General features: G+C 46.5%; 1 protein-coding gene across 3 annotated transcripts in view; it reads left to right on the forward strand.

Moving 5' to 3' along the window:
- Positions 1-12581: 12581 nt before the first annotated feature.
- The window catches only part of KHDRBS1 (KH RNA binding domain containing, signal transduction associated 1), a 31083-nt gene continuing 30807 nt past the window's right edge, over positions 12582-12857 (forward strand). For all 3 annotated transcript variants that reach the window (XR_008888721.1, XM_056556937.1, XM_056556938.1), the window contains exon 1: positions 12582-12826. Coding sequence is in view for 2 of the 3 variants with exons in the window: in XM_056556937.1 (XP_056412912.1) it covers positions 12733-12826 (94 nt within the window). In the remaining variant the exon portion in view is untranslated. The remainder of the gene's footprint in view (positions 12827-12857) is intronic.

Consider the following 12857-nt stretch of genomic DNA (forward strand, 5'->3'; position numbering starts at 1 on the left):
GGCCTGTGGGGTATAAATGTTCACTGCACCTCTTGTTACATTCCTTGAGGGGTGTAGTTTCCAAAATGGGGTCACATGCTGCAGCCTCCGGACTGTTCCCTCAGCACAGTCATACCAAGTGACAGTGTCAAGTGCATCTAGCAGTGCCGCGCGAGGCCTGTCTCTTTAAGGGTTCGTGCGCATCTCTGACTCCTCCAATCACTGACTGCCATCTCCTATTAAAGGGTGTTCCGCCCTCACCTTCTTGCCTGAGCTACGAAGTGGTTATCCTTTGCGAAGGTTCTGTTGATTGTGCTGTTCTGCTGTATCTATCTATGGTACTTTCCTGACTCTCCTGGTACAGATTGCAGACTGCTGGACTATGCCTCTGCCTGCTATTGAGCTAAACACTATCTGCACCTGTGCTGTTCAGCTCTGCTGTTCCAAGCCCCAATTTAGCTATAGCATCTAGCCTGTTTAGTCTCTAAAGACTCGGCTGCTGCGCTAACTCAGACTAGCCTCAGCTAACCCCACCTGCCTGTCTCCCAGATACTTTGCACCAGGGTCTTCTGGCGTGCTTGGCCAGTTGCCATTTTAGCTGGACCACTCTGGTTGCAGCGACCTGGTATCCCCTTGCAGCTAAGAACAACTTTCGCATCTGGAGCCGGATAAAGGCCGCTGGGGTGTTACATTATGTCAGAACCACTACAACTATCAGCCATTCCAATGCACATCACCAATTTAGGACTCAAATATACATGGTGCGCAACTCACTCCTGAGCCATGTTATGCATACGCAGAGCACTTTATATCCACATATGGGGTATTTCTGTACTTGGAAGAAATTGTGTTACAAATTTTGGGGGCCTTTTTCTACTTTTACCTCTAGTGAAAATGAAAAATATGGGGCAGCACCAGCATATTAGTGTAAAAAAAAAAAAAAATGTTTAAACTAACATGGTGTAGCCCCCAAGTTTTCCTTTTTATTAGGGATAAAAGGAGCAGAAGCCCCCCCCCCCCCATTATTTGTAACACAATTTCTCCCACATGCAGGAAAAGGCCCCAATATGTCCTCATCTCAGCTGCATTGATGGGGGTCCATCTAACGGGCCTAGCCAAAAGCACTGTGGTGCTGGGCCACAAACTGTTGGGTGCACAAATTTCTCAAGCCACTATCAAATTGACAAAGTCCTCACTGAAGAAAAATGCAAAAATGGCCATTTCTGTGAGGACTGTGAGGTCAATTTGGATTCTTGGGCGGCCAACAAACCCAGGAATCAGTGGCTCATAACTGTCCAGAACAGGGGGTCACCTATAGGGGGGGGGGGGGGGACAAGGAAACTTGTATGGGGGACAAGGTGCTAATATGGGGGACAGGGTCACTAGTATGGGGACCTCTACTGGCATTTCCCTGCAGCACAGCCTTCTACGGGGCTCATCGCTGGATGATAAGGAGGAGGAAGAGGAAGAAAGAGGGGATTTCATGAAATTTTGGATGCCTCCTCCACTGAAAATACTTTATGGCGGTGTTTTGGGCAGGCACAGCGAGGCTTTCATTTCAAACTCCCCAGCAGGAAGTTTGAATCAGGGAAATTGGGAGGTGGCATCAGTGCTACCTCACTACTACCTGTCAGGGGTGATTGGTGCTGTCTCAGACAGCTCCAGTCACCCTTATTTTCCGCCGTAGCTGGTAAACTTTGGTGTCTTAAGGCCCAGACACTGAGGGCATACCTGTATGCCCTGTATCCTGAAGGGGTTAAAAGGCAAGGAGGAAAAAGCAAAAATGAAAATTAGCTGTGTCTTCAAGGCCAACATGGGCTGTGTCCTTAAAGGGGTAGTCCAGTGGTGAAAAACTTATCCCCTATCCTAAGGATAGGGGATAAGTTTGAGATCGCGGGGGGTCCGACCGCTGGGGCCCCCCGCTATCTCTCTGTACGGGGGCCAGGCTCTCCGGCCAGATAGCGGGTGTCGACCCCCGCACGAAGCGGCGGCCGACACGCCCCCTCAATACAACTCTATGACAGAGCCGGAGATTGCCGAAGGCAGCGCTTCGGCTCTGCCATAGAGTTGTATTGAGGGGGCGTGTCGGCCGCCGCTTCGTGCGGAGGTCGACACGCCCCCTTCCCGCGGGCTGTCGGGGCTCCGTACAGGAGATCGCAGGGGGCCCCAGCGGTAGGACCCCCCGCGATCTGCAACTTATCCCCTATCCTTAGGATAGGGGATAAGTTGTTCACCACTGAGTCACCACTGGACTACTCCTTTAAGGGATTTTTTTTTTTTGCAAGTTTTAGCAGAGCAGGATGTCTCACAGTTTATTTTGGATTGTCTCAAAGATGAATATTTTTGTTACATTTCATGCTTGGGAGCAGTTTATACTTTTTACTGTATACATTGCTGTTCTTTTTCCATAATTTTTTACTGAGACTCGACTAGTAAAACTTGTTGTGAAACTGTTGTTAGTTCATTCATGGTTGACTGGCTAATATGATATCTGCGTAATTGAAGGAAATGGTTTAAGACTGTTTTGTTTCCTCCTACATAACTTGTGTCAATATGTTTTCTACAATGCATTTTTTCACAAAGCACATTTGTCTCCAGGCATTGTCCAAATAAATTAACATAAGGGGTATATAAAACTAAAATTGCATGACGGATCCAATAAAAGGTTTTAGAGTGGACCTGGGGTGCTTTTAAAATAAAAACTTATAAAAACAGCCACCTGTCCCGATCTCTGCTGCTTTGACATTTCATCCCTGCAGCAAATGCCTTTTCAGCCAATCACTGGCCAAAGTGGGTCACCACAGTAGCGAGGACCAGGAGCCATAGGAATGGAGATGCAGGAGATTGGGGCAAGTGAGTGGTTTCCTTTTTTTTACTTTGAAAACAACCTCTATAAAAATTAAATTGTATACGTGGAATATCATTTTACGGCATTAGGCTTTATTTTGGTGCCAAAACTGAGAATATGTGCAGAGAAAGATGTTTAATTCAGGTAAAAAAAAAAAAAAAAAGGGGTACTCCAGTGGGGAAAAGAAATTTCAAATCAACTGGTGCCAGAAAGTTAAACAGATTTGTGAATGAATTCTCTTAAAAAATCTTAATCCTTCTAGTACTTATCATCTGCTGTATACTACAGTGTCTCTGTTGACACCTCTTTCCATGTCAGGAACTGTCCAGAGCAGGAGAGGTTAGCTGTGGGGATCCCTCTTCCTCCTTCCTGTCTCAGCCCCCTCTGGACTTTAAAAGCCTGGCTGCTGAAGTTACAGCCCGTATTATGGCCAGCATACAGCAATCCTTGGAGGCATCCCTGCAAGCCTACTTTGTCCAGCTAAGGTCGGAATTGATGCAAACCATCCGAAATGATGTTAGCTCCTTGGATCAAGGCTACTCTGACCATTCTGTTTCCATTGCTGACCTACAACAAGAAAATGCAAATCTGTGGGTCAAGCTAGATGACCTGTTAAATTGGTCTAGGCTCAATAACCTGCGCCTTGTGGGGCTTTCTGAACAAGTAAAGGTGCTGGATTTGCAACGTGTTTGTGAAATGAAGCTATCTGAGGCACTGGGACCACTATTGCAGGGTGGAATGGGTCCACCACCTGGGGCTTGACAGCCCTTGACCCCAACGTACCTTCCTCTCAATCATCTCAGCGCAACAGACCTCGCCAAATTTTCAAGCTATTGGACTATAACGACCACCAGGCCTTGCTAAGGGCGTTCTGGAGACGTTCCTCTCCCCTTGTGCTTAGGGGCTGCCAGATCCTGATTTTCGAAGACTTCTTGGCCCGTTAGCGAGCCGACGTAGAGCTTACAGCACAATCTACACAGTACTGTTCCAGCGCAAGCTGAAATTCCAGCTTCAATACCCGGCTCTGCTGTGGATATATGATGACGGCTCCTCGTCTGTGCTCAATAGTCCCGCTGCTGCAGAGGCGTCGCTTCGCAGCCCAGCCAGATCCGACCTTCGCCGAGGGAGCCCTGAACACCATCGAGATGAGTCTCCTGCCAACTCTCCTGGATGTTAAGGGTCTCCAGGGGACCATGCTGCTCTCTGATGGCTGTGCCCTTGAAGCTCTGCCTCCTCCGGGATTGTTCCTCGAGACCCGGGTGCTGGTGAGGGGTATCCTTTTACCGCAGCCCTCGTGTGGGCGACGGTGACCCTATCCCCATAGTCGTCTGAATTGAAATCATAGTACCTATGGGGATCCCTGACTGTAGACCGGACACTCTCTTTGATGTGTCCCTGGGACATTTCTCAACAGTCTCCAGTGGGGGGAGGGGAGCGGGACTCTTTGATAGGATTGTCCGGTGCCTAGTTTCTGTTGTCTCCTACGTGTTTAGGGGTAATTGTTATATTTTCTTAAGTTTCAAGTGGGGTTCTGTGATCTGGGGTTCAGTGGATTTTGTTCTTGAGTCCTGTTGTGGCGTGGGGGAAGGGAGGGAGGGGTCACAATGTTTGCACTTCCATCCCCATTCTCCTCCTTGTAGTGTGGGATTGAGTTTTGCCGTTTCTTTCTGCTGTTTTTTTTTTTGGGCCGGGGGTGAGTTTTGACTAGTCTTGGTATAAAAAAGGAAGTCCCTAGCATGGTGCTTGACACTCATTCTGGTGTCTCGTGTGTGCCTTGGTGGGTTCACTCCAACAATTCTTAGTGTCTGGTCATTGTTTTTCTGCTTTGGTCTATACGGCACTTTTCTGTGCCTTACATTTTTGATCCAATCAGTTATGTTGTTAGTTTTGAGTGTTGAGTTGTGTGAGTGCGTGTTGTGTATCGTCCTTGTGTTTTTTTCTCTCTTTTCCGTCTTCTCGTTGTAGATCCACTAGTCTGCTTTGCTTCGTGTGATCATGTAGTTGGTTTCCTGGAATGTTAAGGACCTTAGGTCGCCCAATAAAAGAACACAGATCCTACTTGAAACATTTACATCCTGACATTGCATTGCTCTAGAAAACTCACCTTGCCGTTTCTGATATGGTTAGTATGTCCCGCTTGTGGGTGGGGGTGATTGGGGCCCCTTCGGTGGAAGGTAGGGCGGGCACTCTGATCCTTATCAATAGGAACTTTGGGGGTGTGGTCGTAAACAAAGAGGTAGATGGAGGGGTCCATATCACATATGAAGGTCATGATTATAGCGTGTACAGCTGTTATGCCCCCAACGGAGATAACAAGCAATTTTTTCAAGCTCTAGAGGCCAGGCTTCTGTGCGATCCCATCTCCAACAAAAGTATAGGTGGGGATATGAATGCTGTGGCGGTGTCCTTGGAGGATAGGAAGGGTGGAGCGGTCAACAGTACTATTACCAGACGTAGTGACCAAATTTACTCTTGCTTTATCGAGGCTTCAGGCCTCCGGGATCCTGGCGGTTGATGCACCCAGACAGTAGAGATTTCACCCACTATTCCCATAGTCATTCCTCTTGGTCCCGTATTGATTAATTTCTGACTTCCCTAGATTTGATGGCTCGCGTAATGAACTCTGAGATTCACAATATGGTTATCTTGGACCATTCTCCAATTTCCCTTTTTCTGTCTGGTGATTTCCCAAAGGGAGCAGACTTTCAGTGGCGCTTCTTTGCTTAAATGATAAAAGCCGAAAATTTTATTGAGTCTCTGCGAGGCTGGTGGACGGAGTTCTCATGGCACAACAGGGAGCATGTTACTGATGCTCCCCTCTACTGGGAATCGGCGAAATCCGTTTTGTGGGGTCACCTGATAGCGCTCATGTCGACTATTCAAAAGAAGTATCTCGACAACTTTCAGGAGGCTAGTAAATTGCTGCAGCTGGCCTATACTCAATAAGTTTCCCGACCCACTAACTCCGCTTTACAGGCTTGGAAGGAGGCTAAAGCCACCTTTTGACCTTTGGTCAGAACTGAAAAGCATGGCGTCCTTCTCCCGATTCAAAGCTGAGTTGTTTCACTTCGAAAACAAGTCTTGCCGCCTCCTTGCACGCCTGGCAAAGGGTCGCACTTTCCTGTCCTTCAGGATGAGACGGGTGCTCTTCATTCGGACCCCGTAGTCATTAACTCACTATTTGACGATTTTTTTCACATCCCGGTACTCCTCTTCCCCGGCGGATATGACATTGGGTATGATGTTCTTGGAGTCGGTCCAGTTACCCACTCAATGTGGGACCAATGTGCCGCTCTAAATGCTGATTTCTCGGTAGATGAGGTCACTCAGGCCATAAAACACCTCCACAATGCCAAAGCTCCGGGCCCGAATGGGTTCTCGGGGGAATTTTTTTTAAGTATTGGTTGATCAGCTAGCGCCTTCCCTAACGTCCTACTTCAGCCATCTCCTTCACACAGGCTCCCTGCCTCTCCACTCTAACACTGCTACTATCAAACTCCTTTTAAAGCCCAATAAAGATCCTCTACTGCCTCAATCTTATCACCCTATCTTGATCATCAATCAAGATCTTAAATTAGCATCCAAAATCCTTGCTGACCATCTGAGCACATTCTTTCCCTCCCTCATAGGCCCTTCCTAAGTAGGCTTTGTGCTTAATCGCTCTGCAGTGACGAATATACGAAAGGTGTTGATTGTTCTTAATAGAGTACAGCACCATCCCCGGCCTGGGGAATCACCCATGTTGTTAGCGCTTGAAGCTGAGAAGGCATTTGATAATGTCCGATGGGACCGGCTTGGGATGGTGCTGGACAAAGCTGGGATAGTGGGACATTTTTGTACCTTTTTGGATGGTCTTTACTCTCCCCCCCCCCCCCTCCCACATCAGGGGTGTCCATTATCTCCCCTTCTTTTTAATTTAGCCCTGGAACCGTTGGCCCGGTTTATGGAGAACTCTGATCTTTTTCAGGGTATCACCGTCCAACACACTATGGTTAAGCTGACCCTTTTAGGAACATCATGCTCACAGAAACTTTGTAGGTCCACTGAAGTCACTGACTCCTTAATGCCCACAATGCACAAATTATTTCTCCTCTACCTATTTTCTAAGTCTTCAAGTCTATCACTCATCTGGGAAAGATCATATTAAGCAGACTGTACGCGCCTCCGCAGCAAGGTATCGCCATCTTCCGCCTCACGAAGGTGGCTGGAATGGTCAGTCACTTCTAATTGTAGATTCTGAAGTGTAGATCTGAGAGCTTCCTCCACAATGCGCTGCACACTGGGGGAGATTCCTTGTGCTACTTCAGCTGCCAGCAGCATGTAGTCTGTCTGGTGACCCTGGCTGGAGCTGGCAGGCACGCACTGTCCTGAGTGTTGGGAAGGGTCATCTGCCCCTGTATGTGATCAGGGCCGGATCATCATTGGCGCTCATGGAGCACCTGCTCTGGGCCCGCAGGGGCCCCCCGTCACACTCGGAACATCCCTGTGTCCCGAAAAATCTTTTCAGGACACAATGATGTCCCGGGAGTTTTCGCACACAGGGACGTCACTGATGTCCCGTGAGTTCACCCATAGAAGAAATGCAGAGCGGAGCAGCGAGGAGATGGAGGCGCGCGCATGGTAAGTTACCAGCGGCACGTCATCTTCAGTGTTCCGACCTCCACTCCCGGGACCTACTGCTATGGCCCATAGGCCATAGCAGTAGATCATGACCCCAGTCCCCGGACCGGAGGAGCAGTGGTCGGAACACTGACGTGGGGCAGTAAACGGGCATACAGCCTCCAGCCATACACTGTATATTGCTGAAGGCTGTATGTCTGTGGGGGAACTATACTGCACCTAATGTGGGGAACTATACTGCACCTAATGTGGGGGAACTATACTGCACCTAATGTGGGGAACTATACTGCCAACCTAATGTGGGGGAACTATACTGCACCTAATGTTGGGGAACTATACTGCACCTAATGTTGGGGAACTATACTGCCAACCTAATGTGGGGAACTATACTGCCAACCTAATGTGGGGGAACTGTACTGCACCTAATGTGGGGAACTATACTGCCAACCTAATGTGTAAGTTACAAGCGGCACACCATTTTCATTGTTCCAACCTCTGCTCGTGGGACCTACTGCTATGGCCCATAGGTCACAGCAATAGATCGTGACCTCGGTCTCCAGACCGGAGGAGTGGTGGTCGGAACACTGAAGTGGGGCAGTAAACAGGCATACAGCCTCCAGCCATAAACTGCATATGGCTGAAGGCTGCACCTAATGTGGGGAAACTATACTGCACCTTATGTGGGGAACTATACTGCACCTAATGTGGGGGACTATACTGCCAACCTAATGTGGGGAAACTATACTGCACCTAATGTGGGGGAACTATACTGCACCTAATGTGGGGGAACTATACTGCCAACCTAATGTGGGGGAACTATACTGCACCTAATGTGGGGGAACTATACTACACCTAATGTGATGGAACTATACTGCACCTAATGTGGGGAACTATACTGCACCTAATGTGGGGGAACTATACTGCACCTAATGTGGGGAACTATACTGCCAACCTAATGTGGGGGAACTATACTGCACCACATGTGGGGAACTATACTGCACCTAATGTGGTAGAACTGTACTGCACCTAATGTGGTAGAACTGTACTGCACCTAATGTGGGGAAACTGTACTGCACCTAATGTGGGGGAACTATACTGCACCTAATGTGGGGGAACTGTCGGGTGGGGGGCAACATAACAGCATAATGAAGTGCTCCGTCTTCCAGGCAGCCTTAATGTGGCCCTATATGTGAGAACACCTACCAGAGGTAATAGAGGTGCTGGGGCCAAGGGAAGGCTTGGAGCAGCTTCCATCATTTCAACACCGGCATCAGCGCTCACTGAGGAGGGAGGTACGGACTCAGGAACAGCGGGAGCCGCACTGGATGCAGAGCCTGGAGGTGTGTAGGCCATTTTAACAGCGCTGCCTTGTAATGCTGGGAGCTGCAGCAGCGCCACGGAAGACTGCAGTCCGCACCACTGCACAATCCTTCTCTCTGGCAATACTTCTCTCTGTTGCAATTTTGCTAATTATATTTCTTGTTAAAGGGGTACACCGGTGGAAAAATTCTTAAATCAACTGGTGCCAGAAAGTTATACAGATTTGTAAATTTCTTCTATTTAAAAATCTTAATCCTTCCAGTACTTATCAGCTGCTGTATACTACAGAGGAAGTTGTATTTCTTTCTGGAGTTCTTTTCAGTCTGATCACAGTGCTCTCTGCAGCAACTGTCCAGAGCAGCATAGGTTTGCTATGGTGATTTGCTCCTGCTCTGGACAGTTCCTGAAATGGACAGAGGTGTCAGCGGAGAGCACTGTGGGCAGAAAGAAAATACTGTAGGGCATACAGCAGCTGATAAGTATTGAAAGGACTAAGATTTTTTAAACAAAAGTAATTTACAAATCTGTTTAACTTTCTGGCACCAGCTGATTTAAAAAAATAATAATTCCACCGGAGTACCCCTTTAACATATTTTTTTTCCTTCTTAATTTTTTTAATGCCTCCCACTACCTTCTTGTTTTAGTAGTTGAAATGCTTTCCTCTTATCATTTATTGCATCCCTAACTGTTTTGGTTAACCAAATTGGTCTTCACCTATTTCAAACACATTTATTCTCATAGGGTACATGTCGTTCACAAGATCTATTTAGGATGCTCTAAAAAATATATCATTGACCTTCCTAAATTTTAAAGTTTTTGTAGCCCCACTAGTCGACAGATTACTATGGGATACATAAAAACTTATTATGGCATGGTCACTATTGCCAAGATGACCCCACACTTTACTTAGGACACTATGCCTGGCCTATTGGTTAGTATAAAGTCCAAAAGTGACACCCCCTCTTGTTGGGTCCTGTATTAATTTGGAAAGGTAATTATTATTGCCAAAAACCTGTTTCTTTTCCTGGACCTGCAGGTTTCACTTTCCCAGTCTATATTCGGGTAGTTAAAGTCCCCCATAATAATGACTTCCCCCTTTTTTTGCTGCCCCATCTATTTGTCTTATGAGTAGGTTTTCTGCTGCTTCCACTATACTTGGTAACTTATAACAACCCCCTACCAGTGATATATTGTTATTCCCCCCTCCCCTTATTTCCACCTATAGAGACTTCACATGATCATTATCCTCACCTATGTCTGTGCAGAATGGCCCTAACACAGGATTTTACGTATAAGCAAACGCCTCCCCCTTTCTTACTTGTACAGTTATTTCTGAACAAACTATAACACTGCAAATTAACAGTCCAATCATGCCTCACTTATACCCACTATATTATAGTCTTCCTCCAACATTAAGGCCAGGTTCCCACTTAGGAAGCTCGGGATACAAAAATCCCATCTGGAGCTTCTGAGTGCGGCCAGCGTTGACTGATTCAGGACCGTGCGGATATTGCCATCACCATAGATAGCAATGTCTGTGGAGAAGATTCCGCCTAAATAATATTTCAGCAATGGTGTGCTGCTGCACTGTGGGACCTTGCAGCACTGAAAATTCAGAGCAGAACTTTAAAAGCACATTTCCGGTCAGAAAATCTGTAGTGTGAATCTGGCCTAATGCTTCTAGTTTCTCAATTTTATTATTGAGGCTTCTGTATTAGTATACATACACCTGATATTGTTATTCATATTTCCTTTCCTCTTACCAGAGAGTCTGATCTAACCCCTCACCATCAGCAGAGGACTCTCTGTCAGACAGGTATGAGCTTCTATTTCCTCAATCAGTCTTCATGATGGTTCGGCCCAGATGAAGGAGGAAAAGAAATGTGAATGACTCCAACCAGAGAAGACATCACTGTGAGTCACTGGATATATAATCACTTACAGTGATCCCTCAATTACAATGGCCTCAACATACAATAGTTTCAACATACAATAGTCTTTTCTGGACCATTGTAACTTGAAACGAGACTCTACATACAATCCTACGGGCAGGCCAGATCTGTAAAACGTTTCAATGGCTGGAAGAACTGACCAATCAGAATGGGCATTATACTGGTAAAACACCTGTATTACTGAAGCGTATGCACTGACTGGCTGTCTGGTAACGCCCCCTACAGTACAGGGAGGTATTACATGTTCTGTACTACTCTTTACCTGTGCCATGGTTAGCTGTTCCTTTGGACATCAATTGAGGGTGGCTCCATTACTTTTCTCAGAAACTGTGGGAGATTAATCAAAACCTGTCCAGAGGAAAAGTTGCTGAGTTGCCCGTAGCAACCAATCAGATGAAAAATGAAAGAAATGATCTGATTGGTTGCTATGGGCAACTCAGCAACTTTTCCTTTGCACAGGTTTTGATAAATCTCCCCCACTGTGTGTACTGTAGAGGACCCTGAAGAAGCTCCTGTCCTCTACATAGACAGTGATTTACAGCTCCCAGCAGATCTTTCTTGCTTTTATATGTCAGGATTTGCTTTAGTTTATTAGTTATCAGCTTATTTTTCTTTAATACTCACTTTTTCCTAATTTTAGATGACATTTTGGTGGCTTAAGAACCAATTACCAGGTTTTCATAGAGTTATGGTCTCAACATACAATGGTTTCAACATACAATGGTCGTCCTGGAACCGATTAATATTGTAACTTGAGGGACCACTGTATATGGTATGCAGGATGCTTGTGACCAGCTGGTATCTACCTCTCTATGGTCATTGTATGGGGGAATATTGGTCTTTGAATAGAAGATGTAATTCAGTAACATCCAGTGGAAATAGTAGTCATGGTGTGACAGTATTATTTGTTCCTTGTGCCTTATTGGTCACACACAATACTAAGGCCGGGATCAATACAGAATTTAAAAAAATTCTGCTCGGAAATTTACGGTGCTGCAGGGACCCATTGCTGGCACTGCACAGTGCACACTACAAAGTTTACCGAGGCGGACTATCCCCTGGGAAAGCCACTTGAAAAATTCTGCCAGGACATTGAACTTGTAAAATGTTCTGTCAGATTTCTGCTGTACAGACATTGCCGTCTATGGGGAAACAATGTATGCGCCATCCTAGTGTCGCTGAGTCAGTTGGCGCTGGACAAGCTTGGAATCTCTGGATAGAAGTTTTCTGTCCGAAGCTTTTCAAGTGTGAACTTGGCCTAAGTATTTTAGTTTGTCTGGAGGTGCTGACCATTTTTGTTTTTAGTACTGATATTATTAGTCTCAGCATACTGGATTTGGTGGCAATACGATGTATACAGTACCTAACCAGGGCACCTTTAGCAGTGGTGTACTGCGGAGTGGCTACGTTTTAATCATTTTTCATTCTGGCCCTTGACTGTATGTAGCATTTTTTTTTCTTTACTAGAAACCCCAACATAAGGGCTATATAATCTACAGTCTACTTTTCCTGAGAAGACACGCTCTTTTTCATTAATAAAGTGTCATAAAACAGATTTCTTGTTGAGGCCTTTACAACACAGCAGCACCTCTCACGTCTTCCCTTCACACAATGCCGTAACACGTGGTACACCATCTCCAGCGGCGACAATGGCCACGACCGGAAGTAGCTTATTTTCTTTTTAACGATAGGGGGTAAGTGTGTTTGGGATGTGTTATGTTAAAATGTCTTCATTACCGCACGCATTGCGTGGAGACCAAATTCGTACAAGAAGCACAATACCATGCAGGGAAAGCCCACTTAAAATGGCGCCTATGCTGGAGACACACAGCTCTATCAGCTCCGTCTCTGTGAATTGTAACGTATGCCTCCTCCCCGCTCCTAGGTGTTCCCTGACGTCACTTCCGCTGGGCGGGTCACCTTCGTTTCTTTTATCTGTTGGAAAGGGAGCGCTCGCCTGCACTCCGAATTTAGCTTCTGTACGGTTGGGTGTGTGGTCAGTCACTAGAAAACATGGAGTCCGAAACCAAGTATCTGCCCGAGCTGATGGCCGAGAAGGACAGCCTGGACCCGTCTTTCACACACGCTATGAGCCTGCTAGCGAGCGGTTAGTAAACCTCGGGGATATGGCGGGGTTC

The sequence above is a fragment of the Hyla sarda genome, chromosome 2 (assembly GCF_029499605.1).
Source record: "Hyla sarda isolate aHylSar1 chromosome 2, aHylSar1.hap1, whole genome shotgun sequence".
In the NCBI taxonomy this organism is placed as follows: Eukaryota; Metazoa; Chordata; class Amphibia; order Anura; family Hylidae; genus Hyla; species Hyla sarda.